The sequence below is a fragment of the Balearica regulorum genome, chromosome 4 (assembly GCF_011004875.1).
Source record: "Balearica regulorum gibbericeps isolate bBalReg1 chromosome 4, bBalReg1.pri, whole genome shotgun sequence".
Taxonomy (NCBI): Eukaryota; Metazoa; Chordata; class Aves; order Gruiformes; family Gruidae; genus Balearica; species Balearica regulorum.
In genome coordinates this window covers 79,970,856-79,993,052 of record NC_046187.1, presented here as the reverse complement: position 1 = coordinate 79,993,052, position 22,197 = coordinate 79,970,856, and the positions used below count along the sequence as shown (strand labels likewise).

The 22,197-nt window shown below is 41.3% G+C and overlaps 1 protein-coding gene across 3 annotated transcripts in view; it reads right to left on the bottom strand.

Moving 5' to 3' along the window:
• Positions 1-22,197, bottom strand: part of ATRN (attractin) — a 146,953-nt gene that overhangs the window by 91,056 nt on the left and 33,700 nt on the right. For all 3 annotated transcript variants that reach the window (XM_075752833.1, XM_075752832.1, XM_075752831.1), the window contains exons 3-9: positions 19,003-19,116; positions 9,886-10,014; positions 7,652-7,857; positions 5,818-5,986; positions 4,331-4,421; positions 2,352-2,595; positions 678-861 (exon numbers count right to left, since the gene is read on the bottom strand). In XM_075752833.1, the coding sequence (XP_075608948.1) occupies positions 678-861; positions 2,352-2,595; positions 4,331-4,421; positions 5,818-5,986; positions 7,652-7,857; positions 9,886-10,014; positions 19,003-19,116 (1,137 nt within the window). The remainder of the gene's footprint in view (positions 1-677; positions 862-2,351; positions 2,596-4,330; positions 4,422-5,817; positions 5,987-7,651; positions 7,858-9,885; positions 10,015-19,002; positions 19,117-22,197) is intronic.

Below are 22,197 nucleotides of genomic sequence, written 5' to 3'. Positions count from 1 at the left end.
TCAGTACAGACTCACAAATGGTTGTTGCAGAAATACAAGCTATTTTAAATTCTTAAAAAAAAAGCAATACGGTGACTCAAATTTACATGTGACATTTCAAAAGATTGGTCTCCTCCTTGTCAGGAGCCTTTAAAAAAAAAATCTTGAGGAAAACCACAAAATTGAGAAAAATGTATTTCACCTCTGTAGCTCAAAGTTGTGAAGTTTTGCTATAGCTTTTACATAAAACTCACCTTTGGGCAGAAACAAATCACAGAAGATTTCAGCTTAAGAAATGAACGTTTCAAACAGTTACAGAGCCAGAAGAAAATGGGGTTATAATAGAAATTCTTTTGCAGTCTTAACAACAGAATGAATTATCACTCACTTGACTGCAGTAACTGCACTTATATGCACAGTCTGTACTGCTGGCAAGAAAATCCCATCAAATATTTTTCTTTTCAGCTTTAATACAACAATAGATTAAAATGGATTTCTTGGCTCATTCACAGCCTTGATTATATGTGATTATATGATTCTGTATTCGTAAAGGGACATAAAAACAACAGATACAAGAGCACACTATCTATCCTGAATGCAGGTAGCTGCGTACTACTGTACGCTTATCAAATACCCCATCCTCTTGTCCGCTACAAACTAAAACGACGCGGTGGCGTACAGGAGGGAGAACTACTTACCACATACGGGAATCAACTTCATATTTGTACAAGTCGTCTGCTAGTCTGTATTTGTTGGCACTGAATGCTTTGTAACCTCCGTGGATGTAAATTGATCTTGTATTTGGATCATAAACACTACTGTGGCCGTACCCTCCTTGAACCAAAGCTCCGCTCGTCTGTAAAATGTTCCATGTATTTGTGGCTGAAAAATGAGAAATATGAGTGACAGAACACGGTTAATTTATCTCCATTAATGACTTATCTACAAATCTGGCGGTGAAACAAATTGTGTTTCCCTGGACTCAGACCTAGACACTGTCTCTATCACTTCATATCCAAAAATACTCTCCTTCAAGGAGTTTATTGTCAAGAAGTATTGTCAAGTATTATTAATTAGACCAGAAACATCTCTTCTACAGTCATTTATTACATTTTGCAGACAAGCTAAGTAAATGAGAGATAAAAAGTACAGAAATAATATATTGCATTTCAGTGACAGTAAAATGTCAGCAGCATGGCTTGATTTGGAATGGTACCCAAGAGCACTTTTATTTTATATATATATAAAGCCAGATAGCACTGAAGCCTAGTTAAGTATGACTGAGAAGAACACTGCAGTTAAAAACTAATATGTGATTAATGGTCCTATATCTCACTCACTAAAATAACATTGGTTTGAAGCACCCTAGACATAATATAATGGCAACTGAAACAAAAATGCCAAATTACATGCCAAATCTCTGTAGCAAGTGCAGAATGAAACCCTACATCAGCTTCCTAACTCCAGGGCAGATGAGGCGCACAAAAGGCAAAGGAATTGAATAGTCTGCAAGATCACACGTGGGAAAAACAGAACAACAGAAAAACAAATCACTGCCCCACACATCCAGCTTCCCTCTAGCTTCCTCCTAGAGGAAGAAAGCTCGCTCACACGGACACCAGTGAACCAGAGCAGGCTCCAGTAGATCCTCTGGATCAAGATGACTGAAGGGCAAGGATAACAGGTTAAAAGTGCAGATAGGGCCAGTATTCCTGACAATAATCAGCACATTCACGTCGTGAACTTCCTGTGCTTAACTAGGTTCTCTACCTGGTCAGTGGGGCAAAGGACATGCCTCCAGAGAGCCATTTCAGAGCAGCAATTCAGTTCAACTGGAGAGCTTCCTACGCTTCTCCACCGACGATACTGGAAATCTCTGGATCTTCAAGTCAGAGTTTGGATTATTTCCAGAGATATAGGGCAAATGGAAGTCCAGAAAATCATTCCCTGCTCCCCTAAGCATTGGCTAATCACCACAAATCAGCCACCGGAGGCAGGGCTATCAGGTTAAGTGGATACTTGGTCTGAATTGTTACAGCCATTCTTGTATTCGCAGGATACAAAAATAATTTCACAAGTGTTCGCTTTGTCAGAGGGAGAGAGGAAAATTAATTTAAATTGTCCTACAGTTATCCTGCTGTGTCCCTCAATTACAGCTTTTTTGTCTTTGGGACCTAACAAGCTCTATAAAGCCGGAGGCACTGGCTGCCAGCTCACTGTTTGTGTTACACAAACACTGGAAGTTACATTGAACTTCTCATAAACACAAACAGAAGGACATACCTGTCTTTGTTTTGCTATGTGAATACAGATAATTTAAATAATTTTCAAACCAACTGTTAAAACTGAAGCGAAAGTTAGGTACCACTCACCGAGGTTGTATTCCTGGACATTGCTGATATACCCGTAAAGAGGGCAGTGTCCAAAAATGACGAGCATGACCACGCTGTCATCTCGCAGGGTGACGATGTGTGCCGAGTGGCCAACAACAGCGTACTGCTCCTTGGCTTTCGGCGTTGCTTGAGCCCAGGTCTGGGTGGGAATGTGGAACACCCACAGCTGGCTGGTCACGTTCCCCGTTGCATCTATTTTTCCACCATACATGTAGATATCATCCTGAAAGAGGTTAGATTTAAAGTGAGGCCAATAAGTTTGGCATTTAGGAAACAGCTAATATGTAAGTAATTAAATTGTTATATTTTATCTTCTCTCAGCCTAAGTTTTTCTCCTCTCTCAAGGAGAAACAGATCTCCTCCACCAGTCACATTTGATAAGAAAGCAGCCATGACTACCAGGGTTCGTACCCAAGTCTGTAATATCAGAATACTTTCAACACACACAATTCACCCTACATCAGGGTATGGAGGAGAAGCGGTGCATGGGACAGGATTGACCTTCAGATGACAGACATCAAAATTTGGGTGCTTGGATAATAGCTGAGCATCTAAGCATCCACTATAAAATACAGCGGAGCCTGGAGAACAATTCAGCTGTTCAAAAGTAGGGAAGGTGTGCCTACTTTTGGGTGAGCTGACTTGCTCTCCAGATTTCACTACCTGTACTGATTAGGTTTGTTTTTGCTATAAATGGAGCTCAGAGGCTCCCAAAGGCACCCAAAGTTAGGCACCTGAAGTCAGAAGAGTCAATAAGCAAGCTGAATCCCTCCCACAGCTTGCAAATGAAAACAGCAGAAGACAACTGGTAAGCAAGGCAGTTACGATGGAAACTCCTCTGTGTCTGTACACTAAAAGCTTTGTCTTCCAAGTTAATGCACTGACAAAAACATGAGGAACCTTTGGAAAGAAGGGAGCCAGGATAGTTAGACAGGGTTTTATTAATCATCCTGTAAGAGTCAAGTTCCAAAACTCTACCCAGTTCCCTTTGTGGGTTTCTCCAGGCATCTCAGGGTCAGTCATGAATCCAAAGTGTATAGTGGAGCAGCCCTGTTTCCCTACTGACAAGGTGGTAACCTTGGAAAGGGAAATTCTCTACTATAGCTGATGCTTTTTGGGAAATTCCTGAGAGCCACTGCCTGGCACTGATGGTGAACCCACTTATCGTATCCTACTTTTGAACAGTTACTTGCAGAATGGGTATCGAGCCCTCGCAGGTAGGGATTTCCATCCTTCTCGGGTTCCTCAAGTGTTCTGTTTGTGAACGGTGCTGTGTGGAGTTTTTCAAGTGTTTATAATTATGCTTTATATAGGCTTGCGCTGTGATGAGCTAATTAACATTCCAAAAGCAAAGGTCAGTAAGGGATTAGCTCATTGCCTTTTCAAAGACTTTGCCATTCTGCCCTCACGTGGCCTGCACTCACAGCAAGACACACAGGTGAGAAACGAGGTAAGAACAGTCAAATCCACTTGTCATTTCAGATGTTGGAAGAATAGATTCACGGATCTACTGCAGAAGCAGAGCAGGTTCCAAAAATTCCTAATTCACCAGCTCTGCTTTAGTGCCCTGGATAACAGAGCTCATAAAAATATTTATGTGGTCTAACACAAAAGAAGGCAGCTGGGAAATCAGATGAAGTCTAGCAAACTCTAGCCATCAGGCATGTCTTGCAAGTGCAGACAGCAAGAAGGAAATAATGGACTCATTGACCTCAGTCAGCTTTAAAATCTCTGAGAAAAGAGCAAAGGAGGAACACACAAGCATAGGCTCTACTGACTTCCCAGGATACCAAGCCAAGGGCTCCCTGGAGCACAATCACACAGACTGGGGTATCCACAGAGAAGCCTCTGTAGCAGAAATGCTTCTCCCAAACCAAGACTGATCGGTAGGAAGACGTGGGTGTAGGGGGAGAAGAGGGGAAAACAGCCAGGAGATGAGTCTGCAGCACTGAACTTACCTTATGCAATGCCAACGAATGACCATATCTCATCTCGACTGAGTTCACAGTGTTGTCAAGTGGAAGCCACTCTTCAGAAATAAGATCATACCTGTATAAGAAAAATTGAATTAATTATCTGAGGAGCAGATAATAAAGTCGAGAAAATTCTTGCTTGTCGTTTCCAGAATTTGTGAGAAATTCTGACATTTAACAAGAGTCCTACCAAGATTTCAGCATGCACGAAGCATTCACAGACTACTTAGGGATTAAAAAAATCCAGTCAAGCCTGCTATGTTACTTATTGATCTGCTTCACCCTGAGCTTTCTTTCCCATGCAAAACCAAGAGCTGCTTCACCCTCAGTTTTCTTTCCCGTGCAAAACCCAGAGCTAATGCGTTGTCTATTAAGCTATGACAACTTACACCACATGATCCACCCAGAAGAGCAGAAAAAGTTTACACTGAGTTCAGATAAGTTCCGACTACTTGATAACAAAAACTTGCTGGTGTTTAAAAGGCACTTTTTAATTATGTCTTTGTCATTCAAGTGTATTTTTTCTGTGAACTTGAAACAAGATAAATCCTTTGCCCTGAAAATGGCCTGTGGCTTTTTAGATAAAAGAATGAACTATACTCGCCAGGCTTACAGCCTTGTAAGATAAAATCATGCCTGAGAAAGCGCTCAATGAAGCCACAGGGTATCTGTTGAAAAAATCAGGCATGACTTTGAAAGAGTAAATTGTGGATGTAATCACCAACTATTCTACAACCAACTGTGCATTTTCAGCTCTTTTTTAAACTTCCCCTGTAAGAATTATTACCTCCGGACGTGAGTGCAAAACACACAGCTCTCGCTTAGCTCCGTGAAAGTGAGGTATGCAGGTATCCCTGGGAAAAAAATCCAGCTTTTGCCTAGATCTGCTCCAATACTATCAAGCTCAAGATGAAGCCTGAAAGGCTTTTTATGGGGGATTTCCACGAGGTACACAATTGCTATTTGATATCTTAGTTACTGTTAAATCTCCTCAACTAATTGCATAAATGTCATCATCCTAAATGCCACTCCCTGACTGGTATGGATAAACATCCACAGTAATCGGTATGGAGTAATTAAGGAGTCAAACACTTCTGAAATCACACAGACATAATATAAGGAAGAGCTAATAACACAGAAGCAAAACTACCCTCTTTGAATACAAGGCCAGATATAATTTAGAAACTAGCCTAGAAATATATAATGAAGAGTTAAATGCTGCCAGAAGCAAAGGAATCAAAAAAAAAACCATCACTGCACATCAGGAACCTTACGCTTTTACTTTTCCAAAATTAGGACCCCTCAGCAGCGTTTTCCCACATCTCAAACGTGAATCTAAGTTTTATTACTGCCGTTTTCCCCTGGAGATGGAGCGTAGGCCAATGCACAGCACGTCGGGATGGCATTTTCTAAAAATAATTCTCAAATCTAAGTTCCTCTACTTAGACTTTATTATCTAGGTTTATACTCACGCTAAAACCTTCTGAGAGTCAGAATGATTGAAGACATAGCCTCCAACAATCCACATTTTATTGTCATGGATTACGGTTTTGTGAGATGCTCTAGGAAGTTTTGGAAGAGAGTATTCCTCCCGGGTCCAAAACGACTGGTTTGCAGGAACAGGAATTGAACAGCCAGGACCTGGGAAAATAAGGTTTAAAAATTGATTATTTTTTTTTTTTCCAAAGCTTGTATTTCAGCTAGGGGTCAAGATCCTGCACCACAGATAACAAAGACATGGCCAGGTTACAGGCGGAAGATGCGATCCTCTTTTCCTTGCCCACGCGAGCAATCTGTGACGGACCTGCTGTGTGATCTTCCAACGGTAACCACATACTTCAAATTCAAAATTGTTTTCAGAACTAAAAGCAGTCCCAGACTGGATGAACCAGGGATGCAGCAAAGCACTCTGCTCTGTTCTCCCCACTAAGATTACAGGGGGGCCATGGTGCAGACCCCTTCGTGCTCCACACTAAGAGGGGATCTTCCAGCACTTATCTAGCCACCACGTGCCCACAGAAGCCCCAACACAACCTGTGAAAGCTTCAGGAGACCTGCTCAGCTATAAAAAAACCAAGGTTCTACGGCTATCTTTCCCTGTTTTTGTTGTTCTCCTTCCCAGCAATGCATTCTTATGAACTGTTCACTTCTTATTGTTTTCCTACACTTCTGCTTCTCTTAAGGTAACTTTTTCACTGCCAGGCTTCCCTTCACAGCTCCCCACGGCGTGGCAGAAGAGGAGCAGCACACGGAAAGGTCTCAGCAAAGAGCCACATGGATGCTCCCCCTTCTTTTCAGTGATGCCCATCCACGTGCACGGGGTTACTACAGACAACTGAGAGCACAGAACGGGCTGAAGAGGCTCAGGCCTTGGAAAGGGAATAAGTTTATCAGGACAGCCTTTAGGCAGTCATAAAAGCAAATCACTGTCTCTTGACTGTAAGAGACAGTGTCTGGTAGTTCTTGATGAGTTTCTGCCAGCAGTAACCTTAGGAAAGCAGATTGGAATCTGGTTTATCACCAGAGTGACCATTTTCAGATGTAAAAAAGCTTCAGAAAAAGAAAAAGGATAGTAGCTTGCATCTCGTTCTGCCATGGTTTGTCCACCCTAAGTCCACCTGTGCTGTCAGTGCACTGCCAGACTCCAGAAAAGCGTTATGGAGGAACCGCACTGCATAAGGAGATGTGGCTTTCCAGGGACGTACAAGCCCTCAAGTATGTTACCTGGGTACAGGGTGGGCTCTCCCTAGCACGCTCGTTTTGCTAACTCCGACTCTCTCCACAGTGCCTAACGCGCTGCCTGGTTTTGCAGCAGAGCTGAGCGGTGGTGGCAGGTGCTGCCAGCGCTGTAGCCGGCTGTGTTTCACATGAGACTGATTCTTGCACGTCAATACATCTTGGCAAAGGAAACACATATGTTTGGTCCAAACCGTTGCTAAGACTGACACGGTTGACCAGCACAGCTGGACATGAGAACAAGGCATTTTGTGTGTTCAAACACGTCAACAACTGCCACTAGGCTCAGCTTTGCTTAAGTGCACACTAAGGAGGATTAAAGTTTTCATCCGATGCTTGCACACAACAGGTTGGTACTGCTTTGTATGGTAGCACAGTTGCTTTAAAAAGAATTTTTCACCAATGATGTATCATCTTTTGATATGAAAAGGTAGATGGAAGCATCATACACTCTGTTGCTAGTCAAAATGCTAATACTTGTCAAGCAGAACATTCTCAAATACTCCCAATACACAGAAAAGGCGACCTCTTAACAAGAGCCTCTCCATATTAACCAGGCAGGAGACTTACCTTGCCAGCCAGCAGAGCACACACATGCCTTGGTATCATTAAAGCTGCAATGCCCTCTCTCAGGCGCCCCACAATCATCTGTGCAGTAGGGAATATCACAAGCTTCTCCCTTCCAGTATTTGGCACATTCACATTCAAGAGCATTGCTGCTGTTATTGAGCTTGCACTCTCCTCGGCCGGAGCAATTATTGGGGCACATATTGAAACTGCAAACATCAGGGAAAGAAGGTTTGTCAGTAATGAAACAGATTCCCAAGCCGTAATTCTTATTAACAACTACAAGAGTGATGTTGAACAAAAGTTAATACAGCTGTTAACGTACAGACCAAGGAGATCTGCTCATCTGGAACCTGATGTGATGGACCTGCAGAGATTTGTTCTCTGTCTATCACCTACAGAGCTGCCTCACTTAAAGAGTTAAACTTAAAACTCCTCTGAAAAATTACCAATATGAATTTTAGCCATTTGTAATGCAAATGAATTGCCTTAAAACACCCAACAGTAAGTGAAGAATTTAATCAGTGCATAAGGCTTTTGTGGTGTCTGTGCAATTTATACTTAAACTGCTCACAATTAGGTGCTATTCTGGGATCTGCTTACCAAGGGAACGCGCTTGAGATGAATCCCAAGCCAAAGATGTGCTTGTTTTGAATCAGTTCTGATTTTATATCATCTGCAATGTAGCTGAGACAAAACCGGATACTTCCTTGGTGAAGATCCAAATTGAGAGACCCTATTCATTTCCAAATTCCAGTTTTTGCTGGTGTATCAACCAGTATAACTCACAGATGGGGATTACTACCCAATACTCTCACTGTCATGCGACAGGTGGAGTCACCAGCTCCAAGACTGTAATTTCACAAGTGTTTGTCGAGTACCTATGTCCAGTAGTAACTATAAAGACTGTTAAACTGCAAATAAATAAATACATTCTTTTATCTACTCTCTGCAAAAATGTTAGGAGGAAACCTAATGGCCAGAACACACAGAAGAAACCAAACACAAAATAGTACTTGAAAATTGTTTGAAATTATCAAGAAAGTAAAGAGTAAAAGAAATATTAAAATATCTTAAAGGAACTTAATAAAGGCAGGTTATTCTTGAAGAGAATATCTCCGTTGTATTGCAATGGGACAATTCCGACAGCTGGCGGTAGATGGTGTCATGGTTTATGGTATCAGCCAGACTTTCAGAATGCTACCGCTTCAGCTGCTGTGTTTCACGTAAGTTTGCAAAGGCTCCTCCTCTTCTTCTGCAGCTTTCAAGGGGTGCTCCATGCCCCTCATTCTTCAAAGAATCCATTGTATATTTAAGTGCTTAATAAGGATGAAAGTACTGAGACTAGTATTCAAAAACTAAGCACATCATTTTCAGGAAAACTTTCAGTTTTGCAAAATGTCAGTTATGACCACGGATTTTGCAGCTGATTTTTTTTTTTTTTTTTGAAAGAGAGATGAGAACTTCTGCAAGTTACATCCAAATTAAAATCTCCTAGTGCAGCACAAACAGAATTTGTATCTGCAGGAGAAAAAAATTCAAAGCCTATGATCCCCAACACAAACAAATCCCACCTCTACTAGTATGTCCACACTGAATTCATTTACTTCAAAACAAAACCCTTCTAAGAGCAGTTAATAAATTAGGGAGTACCCTAGAATTCTTTTTAAAAACCTTACCAATAGGACTAAATATACGGTAGTGAACAAGAAAGCACCCACCTATAGTATTTAAAATACGAACCAAAGAACATAAGAAAACCATTCCAGACTAAAAAGAAGCCAGATTAAGCAATTTGATCCAAGGATTGGATAAGAAAAGCATCCCAAAGAAAACTGCTTGAGGATCCTCAAGAGAAGGTCCAGTCTGGTGTCCCAAGTGAAATGCGTGTACTTATGCAAAAGTGTATCTGTGCAGAAGAGCACAGATATGCACAAAATACATCAATTCTGGTTGACTGAATATGATCAAATAAGTCTAATAACATAAAATAAACAATACGATGTCTTTTTGAGCAAACATTTGCTCACGCTTACAAGTGACAACTGAAGTTAATGCTGAGCACACTACAGTTATTAGCTGTTGCAAAGGGTATAATAAAGATAAAAATCTAAATTCAAGTATCTACTCATAATTACATGCTTCAAAGGCAATTGCTTATTTCAAGACACAACTGAGAAAAGAGGAAACCTCCTTTTGCTGAACCTGCAACATCACTTTGGAGTGGAACTACTTACTTATATGTGATGTTAAACCCTGTTAAATTATAGGCAGCATCACTGAAGAAATGCAGAAGGGCATATCCAGAAGTAGCTACAACTTCTGGTACTGTTTCATTGCTATCTTTCTCAGGAACAATAAGACCACTGGAAAAGAAAAGAAAAAATTAAATAATGTTAGATGTGAAATAAAAGGGAGCAAAGCAACACGAGTAAACGCATCAGTATTAAGAAAAGAATCGAAACAAGGTATTTATTTGCATCTATTGGAAGTATAATGAATTTATGTAAAGTAATCATCGTTTTCATACAGCAGTGTTATCAGATTGTTTTTCTTCAACAGAACTCTTTAAATATTCAAAAGGAAATGTCCCGACATTGTACGTATACTCAAGAAACCCTCAAAACAAACCCATTCTTAAAGGTATAAGAACCCTCAAGTCTTTCTCAAAGATAAAACCGCATTCTTCAGGACCAGGTTAGTAAACTCTCTAGCTTGGCTTAATTATCTGCAATACAGTGGCTGCGTTACTGACCAAGGAGTGCAGACAAATGAGGACATTGAGGCAATCAAGAGTAGCATTACTGATGCCCTCAACATGCATGGCTTTGGTCTACAAGAAGGAACGGCTGCAGAAATGAACGCGAACAGAAAACCCTGAAGTAATCAACTTGGCTCTTCTGAAAGATAAATGCATATTAAAAAGTGTTTAACCTAAATAAACCTGAAGAATTCCAGTTATTCTTAGCAAAAACCCACTTTCCCTCCCGTATTACTCTGCCATGATTTAAAGAGGACCCATTCCTACAACAAGCTCGCACGTTTGAAAACAGAAATTAGTGTGCCCCAAAAGCATAAGACCTGCTGTGCCAAGCCAAACTAAAGGTCTGCAGAGCCCAGTATTTCCTCCTGACTACAGGCTACAGCAAACGCTCAGGAAAAACTGTGACAAACAAAGCAAGCACAGAACATTTTGGTGATCGTAGAATCCCAGACTGGTTTGGGTGGGAAGGGACCTCACAGCCCATCCAGTGCCACCCCCTGCCATGGGCAGGGACACCCTCCACTAGCCCAGGTTGCCCAAAGCCCCATCCAACCTGGCCTTGAACACTGGTGATGTGTTATCCAGCTTCCAGAAACCCACAGTTCAGGTGACCTGGAGAATGCACTCAAGTCAGCACGTTTAAATAAACCATTAAACCATGTTCTAGCTAATTCCTTCTCAACCATTTATAACCTTTTCAATTTGAAAATCTGCAACAGGGAGGACGACAATTTAACTCCACAATGGCAGAGAAAGGACTTCCTACGCTTGCTTACATCTGTTGCCTGATCATCCACCGATGCCTCTTGGGTTCCTCCTGTATGAGGAACGGGTACAATCGCCCTTACTCACCACCTTCCTACCACTCACTCTTTCATAAAGTTCCATCCGACTCATTACATCCACGTTTGTTGCCTTTTCTGTCCTAAAAGACTGTCACACTCACTATTCCCACCTCATTCATTGCTTCACACCTCTGGTCACCTCTGGCTGCTTCTCTACACCCTTCCAGGTTCTGCTAGATGTCTCTTGAAAAGAGTAACTACTACCTCTTTACCTACTGCATAAAATAGGTTTTATCTGAAAGGGAACGTTTATGCTTCTTCTAACAGAAGCCAACAACAACAAAACAAAGAAGTCCAGTCCTCCTTCACACAAAAGACATCAGAGCAAGCATAAATTTGACATCTATTGAGTTTATTTTTTTTAAAAAGCCCTTATCTAAGCAAAGCACATTGTCTCCCACCACCTATTCATAGCCAGCTGTTACTTTCTTGTAGAGAACCACTTTTCCCCCAGCCTCAGTCCTATTTTCAAAGGCTAAGTCGAAGCTTTTTGACAAGCAGAGACTCCAAATCCCAGAGTGGAGCGTGTCCGGCAGGGAACCGAAGGCAGCTCCGGGGCCGCAGGCAGGCAGCAGCTCTCCTGGGAAAGCAGCCGAGCCTGGTTTCATACCCTGAGACTTCTGAATATCCAAGGGCACCATCGACTAAAAAGCAACGATGAAAAGAATTTTTCCCCCTGAAGAGAACTTACTTTTCCTCTTTTCAGATCTATTCAGAACAGAAAGCAAATGCATTTGAAGACAGTTCCTTAGGACAGTGTAAATGAGTTTCTACACCCAAGGAAAAGAGTCACAGCTATCCACAGCAACCCATTCACATCGCCTGGAAAGCACTTTTTTGTGACCTGAATTTTTCTGTCTCTGCGATACAATACAATGATGTGCTCGAAGAATAACACAGACACCCAGTGATCCCTTCCAAAAGCTTTCGCTGTAGAAGCTGGGGGGGGATTTGCACCAAGAGTAACAGATGAAAGTGTTACCTACGGCAAGGTAAATCTGCAAATGGTACAACAGCCCTTCCTGCACAACTAGTCTTATGGTGGACAAAAATATATCCTTCATTTTAGCAACATGCCATAAAAAACACAGTAACCTGATCCCATGTTTTGGCTAAACAGCTCCAGCACATTTGCAGATATCTAGCTCAGTAAATAGTTCCTTGTGAGAAGGGCAATTATTTTCTCTTCTCTCAGATCTGAACGATCTGGGATTAAAAGGCAAAATTCGCTGCCTTTTCCTCTGTGTGTAAGAGGTGCTTGTTTCAGTCTAAAATTTCAGATTTCTGAAGATGATCTCTCCCAAAAGACCGTCTCCCGAACCATCAAAGAACAAAAAAATCTAATAAACTTCTTGCTATTTGGTTCATAGTTTTCCTTTGTAATGCAAACTGTAGGACAGTACATCTCTGCCACAGGAAAAGACATCTGAATGTAATTCAGGGGAAGGCAAACTATAGCTCAGGGACAAGAGAAAATTCCTTTTTGTTCTGGTTTATTCTCCTTCCACCTTATTCTTGCAGCACTCATCACCGATATTACAGGGCAATCTAACTGGAAGGCCCTGGAGCGGGGAGAACTAGGCAGAAAAGAATAAAAGAACAGAGTGAGTAGTGGTAGTGAGAGAAGACAAAAATCCTCCCCCAATAACCTTTCCTAATAAAAGGACTAGCACAGGACAATTGTTTGTTTTCTCTTAGAAACCTCAGGTTTGGGATACGTTTGGGAATAACACAGGTACCTCTGTAGCAGATATTCTCACCGTGTCTCCTGCTTCCTCCCTTCTTTCCATCTTTTTCTGATGGGTGGTATGTAAATACACTGAAGAGGACGTTAACCCACCTACACAAGTTTAAAACAGCCTGATGAAACTTAATAGAGAGACGGTAATTTTGTTCAGAGAAAGCCAGGAAGGGAACACAACACAGTGATAACAATCAGGTCCTTGAAAGGTCAAACCTCGAAAACTGTGAATAAATATAGCGCGTGAGCAGCATCCTTTTGAATAAACCAGCACTGAATTTACATTCTCTGCCATGAAGAAAAAAATCCAATAGGCAGAATCAGAACGATAAAGGATTATGCAAACGTTCCTTTAAACTAAATCCAGAATCTCTCAGAGACTCGACTCCGACCAAGATTAGCCTATTTCACAATGTACCGCTTCTATTTCTTTTTATAAGGTTTCAAAACATTCCGCAATCATCGCTACTCCAAAGCAAACAAATACTCCTACTCGGCTAAGCTGTCCGATGACGCTACTTCCTCGGCGTTGAAAGTCAAACCTCTGGTTTGCCTTTGAAACAACTTCTATTTTCCGTGCGCTGGATTTGTAGAGTGAAAGAGAGTGAAAAACACGATCCAGGAGACCCAGATACTCTATCGACCTGCACACAACCCTACACCACAGAAAAATGGGAATTATTTAAAACAAGAGGCATCTCCTCTATTACTTTTCCTTGAATTGCTATGCAAGCATCAAGATGATGGTGTATTCATCATTTTCTCCCGAGACACAACCTGCCAGCATGGCAGAGATCAAAAGCCTAAGATGTTACTGGGCAGAAAATAGTCAAAGAAAGAAGACGGACACACATGTACACAAAGTGACACCATTTCTCCCTTTTTAAAAAAGGGTCCGTGCACATCGCCATACTCAAAACTACAAAAGTAACGATAAACAACAAAACAAACACAAACCAAAACCAGAAATTATGAGAGACTAAAAATAAATCAATGCCAAAAAATAAAAAAAAAGGGGGGGGGGAGAAAATAAGGAGACATCTTAAATTAATTTTCTTAAAGGAAAAGCTAGCGTGCAGCATGACTACCCCCAAACATGGACTTGTAAGGAAACAATGCAATTACAATGACACTCGTGAGAAAACAAGAGAAAAAGAAAAAGACTCATTATTGACAGCTGGCAACTTCCCAAAGTCAAATTTTTTTTGAAACCATCTTCCCTTGTTGCACTACAGACAGACCCAGCTGGCGCAGCAGAGCCCAGCGGATCAGGGGGGGCTTGCCCCAAAAAACTCCTCCGTTCTTACACGATGCTCTTCCTCCCGCAGCCGGGAGAACAAGGACAAACCATAAACACACGAAAACCCGTCTCATGAGCCATTCAGTAATTTTTACTGATTATGTCACAGGGCGAGTGTGACTGTAGAAGCCGTATTTCAAGAGAACATGGGCTGAGAAGCCTCCAAAGAAATAAAACATTTTTTGCCATTACAGTGAACAAGTACTTTAAAAGTTAAAAAATTATTTTAGTATCTACTCCTGGAGAGCCAGACCGTGCTATCGGCCACGGTGCAAATGCCTTTTCCTGTTTTAAAACCTAAAGGCTGTTGTTATCGTTCAACACCTGTGAAGCTTGGTACAGGATACTTGAATTAATGAAAAAAATTATATTCTTCAGTTCATCAGAAAGAGCTTAAGAGAAAAGAACTGAGAAAGTGAAGAACTGAAGAAACTTGTTGCTCTAAATTCCCTGTATAGGCCTTGATTTAACTCAGAAGGTTTCTCTTTTCAAAACCCTGAAATACCAACTCTCTCTGTCCATCTTGCCAAATTGATTTAGTGTTTTTGAAAGAGATTACAGGTTTAGGGAACAAAAGCAATTTTGATAAAATGCATTTACATTTCTCTAAGACATTTTACTGTCTACCACAAAGCTATTTTGATTAATCAGTTCTCATGGTTTCGAAGGATCGGCTGGTTCACCAACGGGCTCATGAGTAAATATAAACAAGGGAACATCACACAGCAGGTATATTTCTAGCAAAATCCCAAATACACGTGCTCCTCACCTTTTACTGGTTTTGTTGGGTTTTTTAAAAAATCAATAGTGTAAAAGTTATGGTAGATCCAAAGAAAACAAATGCAGCAAAATAATAAATATTTAGACAACAGGCTGCTGGAACAAAAAGTCAACTGAACTGCTCCGTGAACTGAGCGTGAGCATGATGACCGTCTTGCAACACAGTCCAGCACAGGGTTGTAATAGAATATACCCCCATCCCCTACCTCAGGAAGCAGAATAAGAACTGATTTGGGAGGTGATGGTTGATGACGTGCTGAGTGCCAGCTCCATCAGAGGAGCGCGAGAACATCGATAGGGAAAAACCTGGTTACGCACATGAGCCAAGCACACCCAACGCACGCTTGGAAGGAAACAGAGCAATAAAACTTAAGCATTAAACAGTTCCTTCACCTTCTTCGTGGAGAGCACGTCTACTCGCAGTTTGTTCTCTGTCTATATGTGCCAGAGGCGAGGACCGCTTCTTCCAAGTCTGTAGAACATCAGCTTTAAGTTGATTAGCTCCTCCGGATACTCTTGTTAACACAAATAGTTCTAACTCAGTGTGGTTTGTACCTTTCCCAGTATAATTAATCCTCGTTAGCAGCCCCCTGCTGTTATCAGCTGATCACTTGCTCTAAGCAATATAAGACCAGACGATGGGGAGAGGTAAGCAGGGTTTACAGGTTAGTTCAGGGAGGGCACTGAGGACAAAGCAGAAGAAAGCCCGTGGCAGCAACGTGGGTTACGATTTCTGGCAAAGAATTGAGGGAATAGAAGGAGAAAAATAGAAGGGGGACAGCCACATGATGTACGAGGAGAGGCGGAAGGACCGAGCTTTGTTTAGCCTGGAGGAGAGATGGCTGAAGATGGGGTGAAATCTAATTGCTGCCTTCAGCTTCCTAAGGAGAGATTTCAGAGGAGATAGCACCAGACAAATTCACAGAAAAAGGACGTACAGCAACACACACAACCCACAGCAAAGGAAGTTCTGATTAGACAGATTTCCACTTTTTCTTTTTTTTTTTTTCTTTTAACTATGAGAGTGGTCAAGCACTGGACTGCTGAGCCAGAGGATCAGCAAGATTTCCATCCTAAAGAGATATTCACAACTCTACCGGGCAAGGTCTCGAGCAAGGGCCTGATCCCCCTCTGAAGCTGGCCATGCTTTGAGCGAGGGATCAGACCAGGGTCTCTGCCAACCCAACTCAAGACGCTTTCTGTGTCATACAAGTGTGTCTGGGTATACAAATGCCGTATTGCCCAGGAAGTAATGAAAGGAAGGTGAGCTGCTCCTGTTTTCTGGGGGTACGAGAGCTCAGCAAGTGATCGTGGGGCAGTCACCGCCATCTGTCAGTGCTGCCACCACGACCGTCCATCTGGCCCTGAGAGCAACCACGAGGAGCTTCCAAGAGGTCTCAACCCCCGGTGCCAAGTGCAGAGCCACGGCCAAAGGTCTTGCAAACGAACGATTGCTTTTGAAGAGGAAAACACCCCCACCGCTGACCAGCGCAAAGTGAAAATAAAGGTGCAAAAGCAGCTCCAGTAAATGTTTAACATGGAGTAAAGTTAAAAACATGACCAACAAAGTTCACGGATAATGAGTTAGTTCATCTGCTACAGATTCCTTCATTCGTGCAGACGAACATGCTGGACTTCTGTTTCCTCCACGGTCTTTTACTGCATTTTTGAAGCAGCACGCTTACACAGTCTCATGTTGCCTATGATCACAAATATAAACCAGCACAGATATTTTTAACCCTGCTTAATAGAAAAAAGTTTAATGTATAAGACCGGCCGGCCCTGGGGGCACTCAGACTATGAGGAGTTTAGTAAACAGTTTATGCAGACACTTGCACTGTGTAAATGTTGACATTATGCAAATATTTATCACAGTTAAAAAATTTATAAAACCAATTTAAAGTTTTTCTATAGTCAAGTGCTGAGGATTTCCAAGATCATTTCATATTCAGGGTAAATACCATACTGTGAACAAACATAAGGGAGCATCAGAAGGGCAAGAAAACAACATGAGAGCAGTGAAGGAAGTGACGGCTCAGGCAACTGCTGTAAAAAACAAAACCTGAGCTTTAGAGAGGGAGGAATTTACAGTGTTTATCCACAAACACCAAAAGTTTACAGTGTCCAACTGCACAAAGCTCAATCTTGCAAATCCCCTGGCATGGTGCAAAAAATAGCGAAGAGTGAAATACAGTTATGGTTAATAATAAAATTTAACATAAGCCAAGAAAAGCGATATAAAATATGAACGCTGCTTTTGAAAAATTCTAGTGTGTTTATTTTTGTATCAGGGAAAGGTATTTTTCAACAGATGCTTTTTTGCACTTCATCAAAATCAGAAGCATCTGTTATTTCCTGAACTTGGTTTACTGAACAACACAGCTCACTACTAATGAAGATGAAATTCAAATGTCATCTAAAGCAGCAATTAAAAAAATAATTGATTTTTTTTTTTCCTACCTCAAAAATGTTATTGTATTAAGCTCACGCTTGCTCGTCCTCAGGCAGAGACTTCCTACTGATTTACAGAGGATTTTAAAGTCTGAACCATAATTGTTAATGTTGTGAACTACTTATAACCTCAATTTAAAGAGCCTATTAATTTTTGGAAAACACACAAGAAACTGCAGGCACAAATCCTGATCGTTTCACCTTTCTGACAGCGGATGAAAAATTAGCTTGATTAGAGCAAAATGACTATGAGTCAATATGACATTTCCTCCTCTTCCTGCATATTGATTCAGTGCATGATACCAGGGAGTGCTTCCAGGTTGCACGTCCAGGTTTTGGGAGGATTTTACAAGACAGAAGGTTTCTTCTTCTTCAGATGCAGTGAGAATAAGATAATAATTCATTTGTGTGTCCAGTTTTGACCTCAGGTTAGTCTGAAGCTTTATAGGAAGCATTCTTTCACCACAAAACAACTTTGCATTTTCAGCTGAAGACCAAAAAAACCAAACGTGCTGTTTTTAATTTTCTATCAACTTTTTGTTCCTCTGCTGATGTTCTCTCTTTGAGATTCCAAGGATATTTTAGAATAAACATGAAGTATTTTTAGAACTTCATTTCTCAAATGAAAGGTTAATTCTGGAAATAGTTAATCAGCCACTTGGAACAAGCAGAGTCCAAAGGGAACTATTAGTTTTTCCATTCACAACTTGGGATTTTTTTTCTATTTTCAGCTAAAAGAACAGAAAACATAAGGTGGTGCTTGTCACTGTAAGACTAAAGTACATAAATGCCAAGTTATATTTAGGTCTCTTCGTGAAATGTCGACTGTTAACCAGCTTCCACAAATTAGTCTCTCACCACAGAGACAGATGAGCCAAATACCAATCATCCATCAGAAGAACAGATATTTTTCCACACGTGTTTTTACAAGGTTGTCCGACCCATCACTGTTGTTTCTGAACTCGTTCCAAAGATTTTAAAAATTTAAAGTTTAAGGTACATAAAGATATACATAGTTCTATGAGACCTATATATCTGCAGTGTTGATTACTTGGCTTTTGCTTTCTGTCAGCACTGACATACTACGAGTTAAACCTAAGTCATGTTCAGACTCGATAAATGGGGCAGTTTTCTACTTCAGAAGGAGCCTGAATACTGAATCCTCTCACGGTCAAACAGATGACAATAATTTTTTTGTCTCTCAAATAATCAGGATTTGGAAATGAAAACATAATACTTACATGCTACAGAGTAGTAACACGATCTGTTAATTGTAAAAGCGAAAACAACTCCTTAATTGTTTATGTTGACGATGACTGCACAAAAGGACGCTTGCTATATGTGCTGTATTGGCAGTATTATATATTTAGATTACTGGAACGTATTTATACTCCTAGAAGCCACATTTGACTCTGTCTCCAAGTTAAAGAAATATTACTGCGTACAGTTAGATTCGTACCAAGGGGAACTTACCTAAAAGCTGCCAGTAAGGGAGCGTAAATTGAATCTCCGTCATACACATACAAGTGGTCCCAACTGCACTCTGTGGCGAAGTGATTGAATCGAAGCCTGAGGATTGTGTTTGGCCTGTAAAAAATAATAATAAATAAAAGACTTGTAATTAGCCACTCGACACAGATGGCAAAGTCCCTCCAACAAACTCCTCTGGTGTGAAGCTCTCCTCTAAACAAGACTAAAACTGAGTGACTTAGTGTAACCGTAGATGCATCAAACACGCTGTGGCTTTCTTTTTCAGTGTGCACGCTCCCCTGGTATTAAGCAGCAGATTCTTTATGGTCAGAAAAATTGTGTCCTTAAATCTTTCCCCATCAGCAACGGCAGTAACCGAAGAGCAGGCAGTGCCAGTTCTCTGCTCTTTACCAGGACTGACTCACCTACTGACAGGGCTCTGCAGGGGCGAGGATGGAAAATCTACACGTGAATGTATTGTCCATGTAGATGTGACACTTAGGGACGTGGTTTAGTGGTGGATTTGGCAGTGTTAGGTTTACAGCTGGACTCAATGATCTTAAAGGTCTTTTATAACCTAAGTGAATCTATGACTGTATGAAGAATCACAGCCACCATCAGGGAATTAACTAGTACGCTAGTTCAAGGGATTTTTTCCAGATTGATATGATTACGATGGCCTAAGATTACTTATTTGCCCACAAGCTGGCAGAAATCCTTCTGCTATAAGTTTATTACTTGTGCAGTACTGTAGGATGGCTCTCCTGAGGGCAGCCTCTCCAAACTGGAAATTGGATGTATTCCTCAGTGGATACTAACTAAATTCCCCATCTTGCTCTCTACTTTTTGGGAGTTGGAAAAAACAGGTCAAGAGAATGTAGAGGAGAGCAGTCTTCTACAGGATGGGAGGCCCTGGTGCTTTTACTTTTTTCCAAAAGGAAGATCTTTGATTATTACTTGGACTGTCAGGATGCAATAATCACTCACTGCCCCTCATTCTTTACAAACGCTAACCAGGTTGCTTGGTTCTTCTGGAGATGTGTTACAAAAAACCACTGGGACCACTTGAGAATGAACCAGTGGGAAGTCCTGAGATGAGATTTGCTGCCTTCCACCTGAACGCAGCAGGACCAGGACATCCCCATGTTAACACCACCCGTCAAGAAGTGTCTACTCAGTTGACTTACTAAGTCAAGAGAAGACCAAAGACGCCTGATTTTCTGAGATGTATCAGCAGGAAAAAGGTTTCATTTACTCGACATGGGGATAGAAAAATCCCCAGCTCAGGCACCAACATTGGCAAGCATTTCTTTCACTCCATACACAAAAGATGCCCACCGAGCCATAACCAAGTAATGCACTTCACACACCTTTAGCTTCATGGCTGATGTGCAAAGATACATCTAAAGAGAATGACACAGAAGCCACAGAAGATATCTAATTTAGGGCTTAGCTCAAGGATGGTGAAAACAGCACTAACATTGTCCTCAGACCCTGAGATTAAAAGAAAGTGAATCTATAGCAGTACTGCTTTTTCCTACCCACAGCCGTAGCTGTTGAAAGGATAGATGCAAGTGATTAGGATCTCTTCAACAGCATTGCCCTTGGGTTCAGATGAAATCCTTGTTCATCCTAATCAAATAAATTAATAAAATGTCAGCTTGCCATAGAGTCCTTCCTTCCCACAGAAGGGGAATTCTTCAGGGAGTTATTCTGCAAAAGAATAATTTTTCACAGGCACACGGATCTACTCCAGGCCTTTGGAAAAAGAGCAGCAGGTGTAAGTCAAGGAAAATGTCTTGCTCTAAAGAAAAGGTACAAAGAGTATTCATCACTTCAAAACTGAGCAGCCTATGAAATTGTAGGGGGTTTGCTTTCTATTTTAATGGTCTGGCAGCTGTAGAGCAGAAAAAAATACTTAATCAATAAAGGCTTTAGACCAAGAGCAAAAAGAAAGTTATTATCTTTGCTACAGTTAACAACTCATTAACAGCCAGCACTCATTTGCAGAATCGAGAGGCACATGGCAACAGGTTCTGCCTCAGACAGGATCCTCAGGCTGGCTGGATCTCATCTGCCTTGTCTCATGCTCTGGGGAAAAATGAAAAGGACACCCCTGGGATGAGGACACAGCACAGACATCAGCCAAGAAGAGACGGGAACGGTGTGAAAAGGAAATGAGTACGGTAAGGAACACACGGCTTATTTTACATCTGAATTTATCTAGCGTCTTCAATTGCACATTTGTGCCTTTACTTGCTCACCTCAAAAGCCTTCCACATAGCACTATGCTGGCACCGAGGTGAGGGCACCCAGCAGAATTTAACAGCTTTGCAGAAGCTGTTTTCAAAGTCCAGATCTCTCTGAGAATTTCAAGTTTGGCAGAGAGCTTGGGCTATTTCCACAAGGGTGCATATTTCAGCTGTTCTAATCAGCATCATTATCTCCTTTCTGTTTACCACCATCCTCTGAGAGCAGGGTACAAACAATCAGAAGCAGGAAAAGGACATCGACTTAAATGCCTGGCTACGAAAGAAAGAGGAACATTTTTGTACACCTCTCTACAGCAAGTAAGATCTTACTTCAAACCCCGCGGTGACAGTTCTCTTGGGAGCCTCTCAGTACTAGCAAACAAAGGCTGAAGGAGCAGTTATGGTGACATTATCGGGGACCCATGAGTGGCACTTCACTTCTGATAAAAACATGAGTCACATTATCTTTTACAAAAAAAAAGCTATAAACATTAAGCTCAATGTACCAGATTGCTGAGGCTCATTTGTCTGTAATAACATCCTTGCAAAACATTTTTTAATTATTTGTAATTCCAACCTGGCTTCGGTTGTATTTTTATAACTTTTATAAGTTGCTACTTAGAGCATCTAACTTTAGATTTAACCACATTAAAGAACCAGGATCCTTATAAAGTTAACAGCAAGTGGTAGGCTCCCAATATCAGTGTTCTACACGGCGCTCTGCAACAGCTTAGTCCTCACCTTTGAGCACCTTGGGCACTTAGGTATTTAAGGTACTCATCCAAAATAAATGTCTGAAGTAGATGAAGTGAATACCAATTCCCCTCCAACTCATCAGACCTCCCAAACAGAGAGAGAAGACTAAAGAAAAAAATTTACCCTGGCCTTTTAGTAATTTCTGATCCTCCAAGATGCCAAGAGACCTCAGCTTACCAGCGTTCAATGC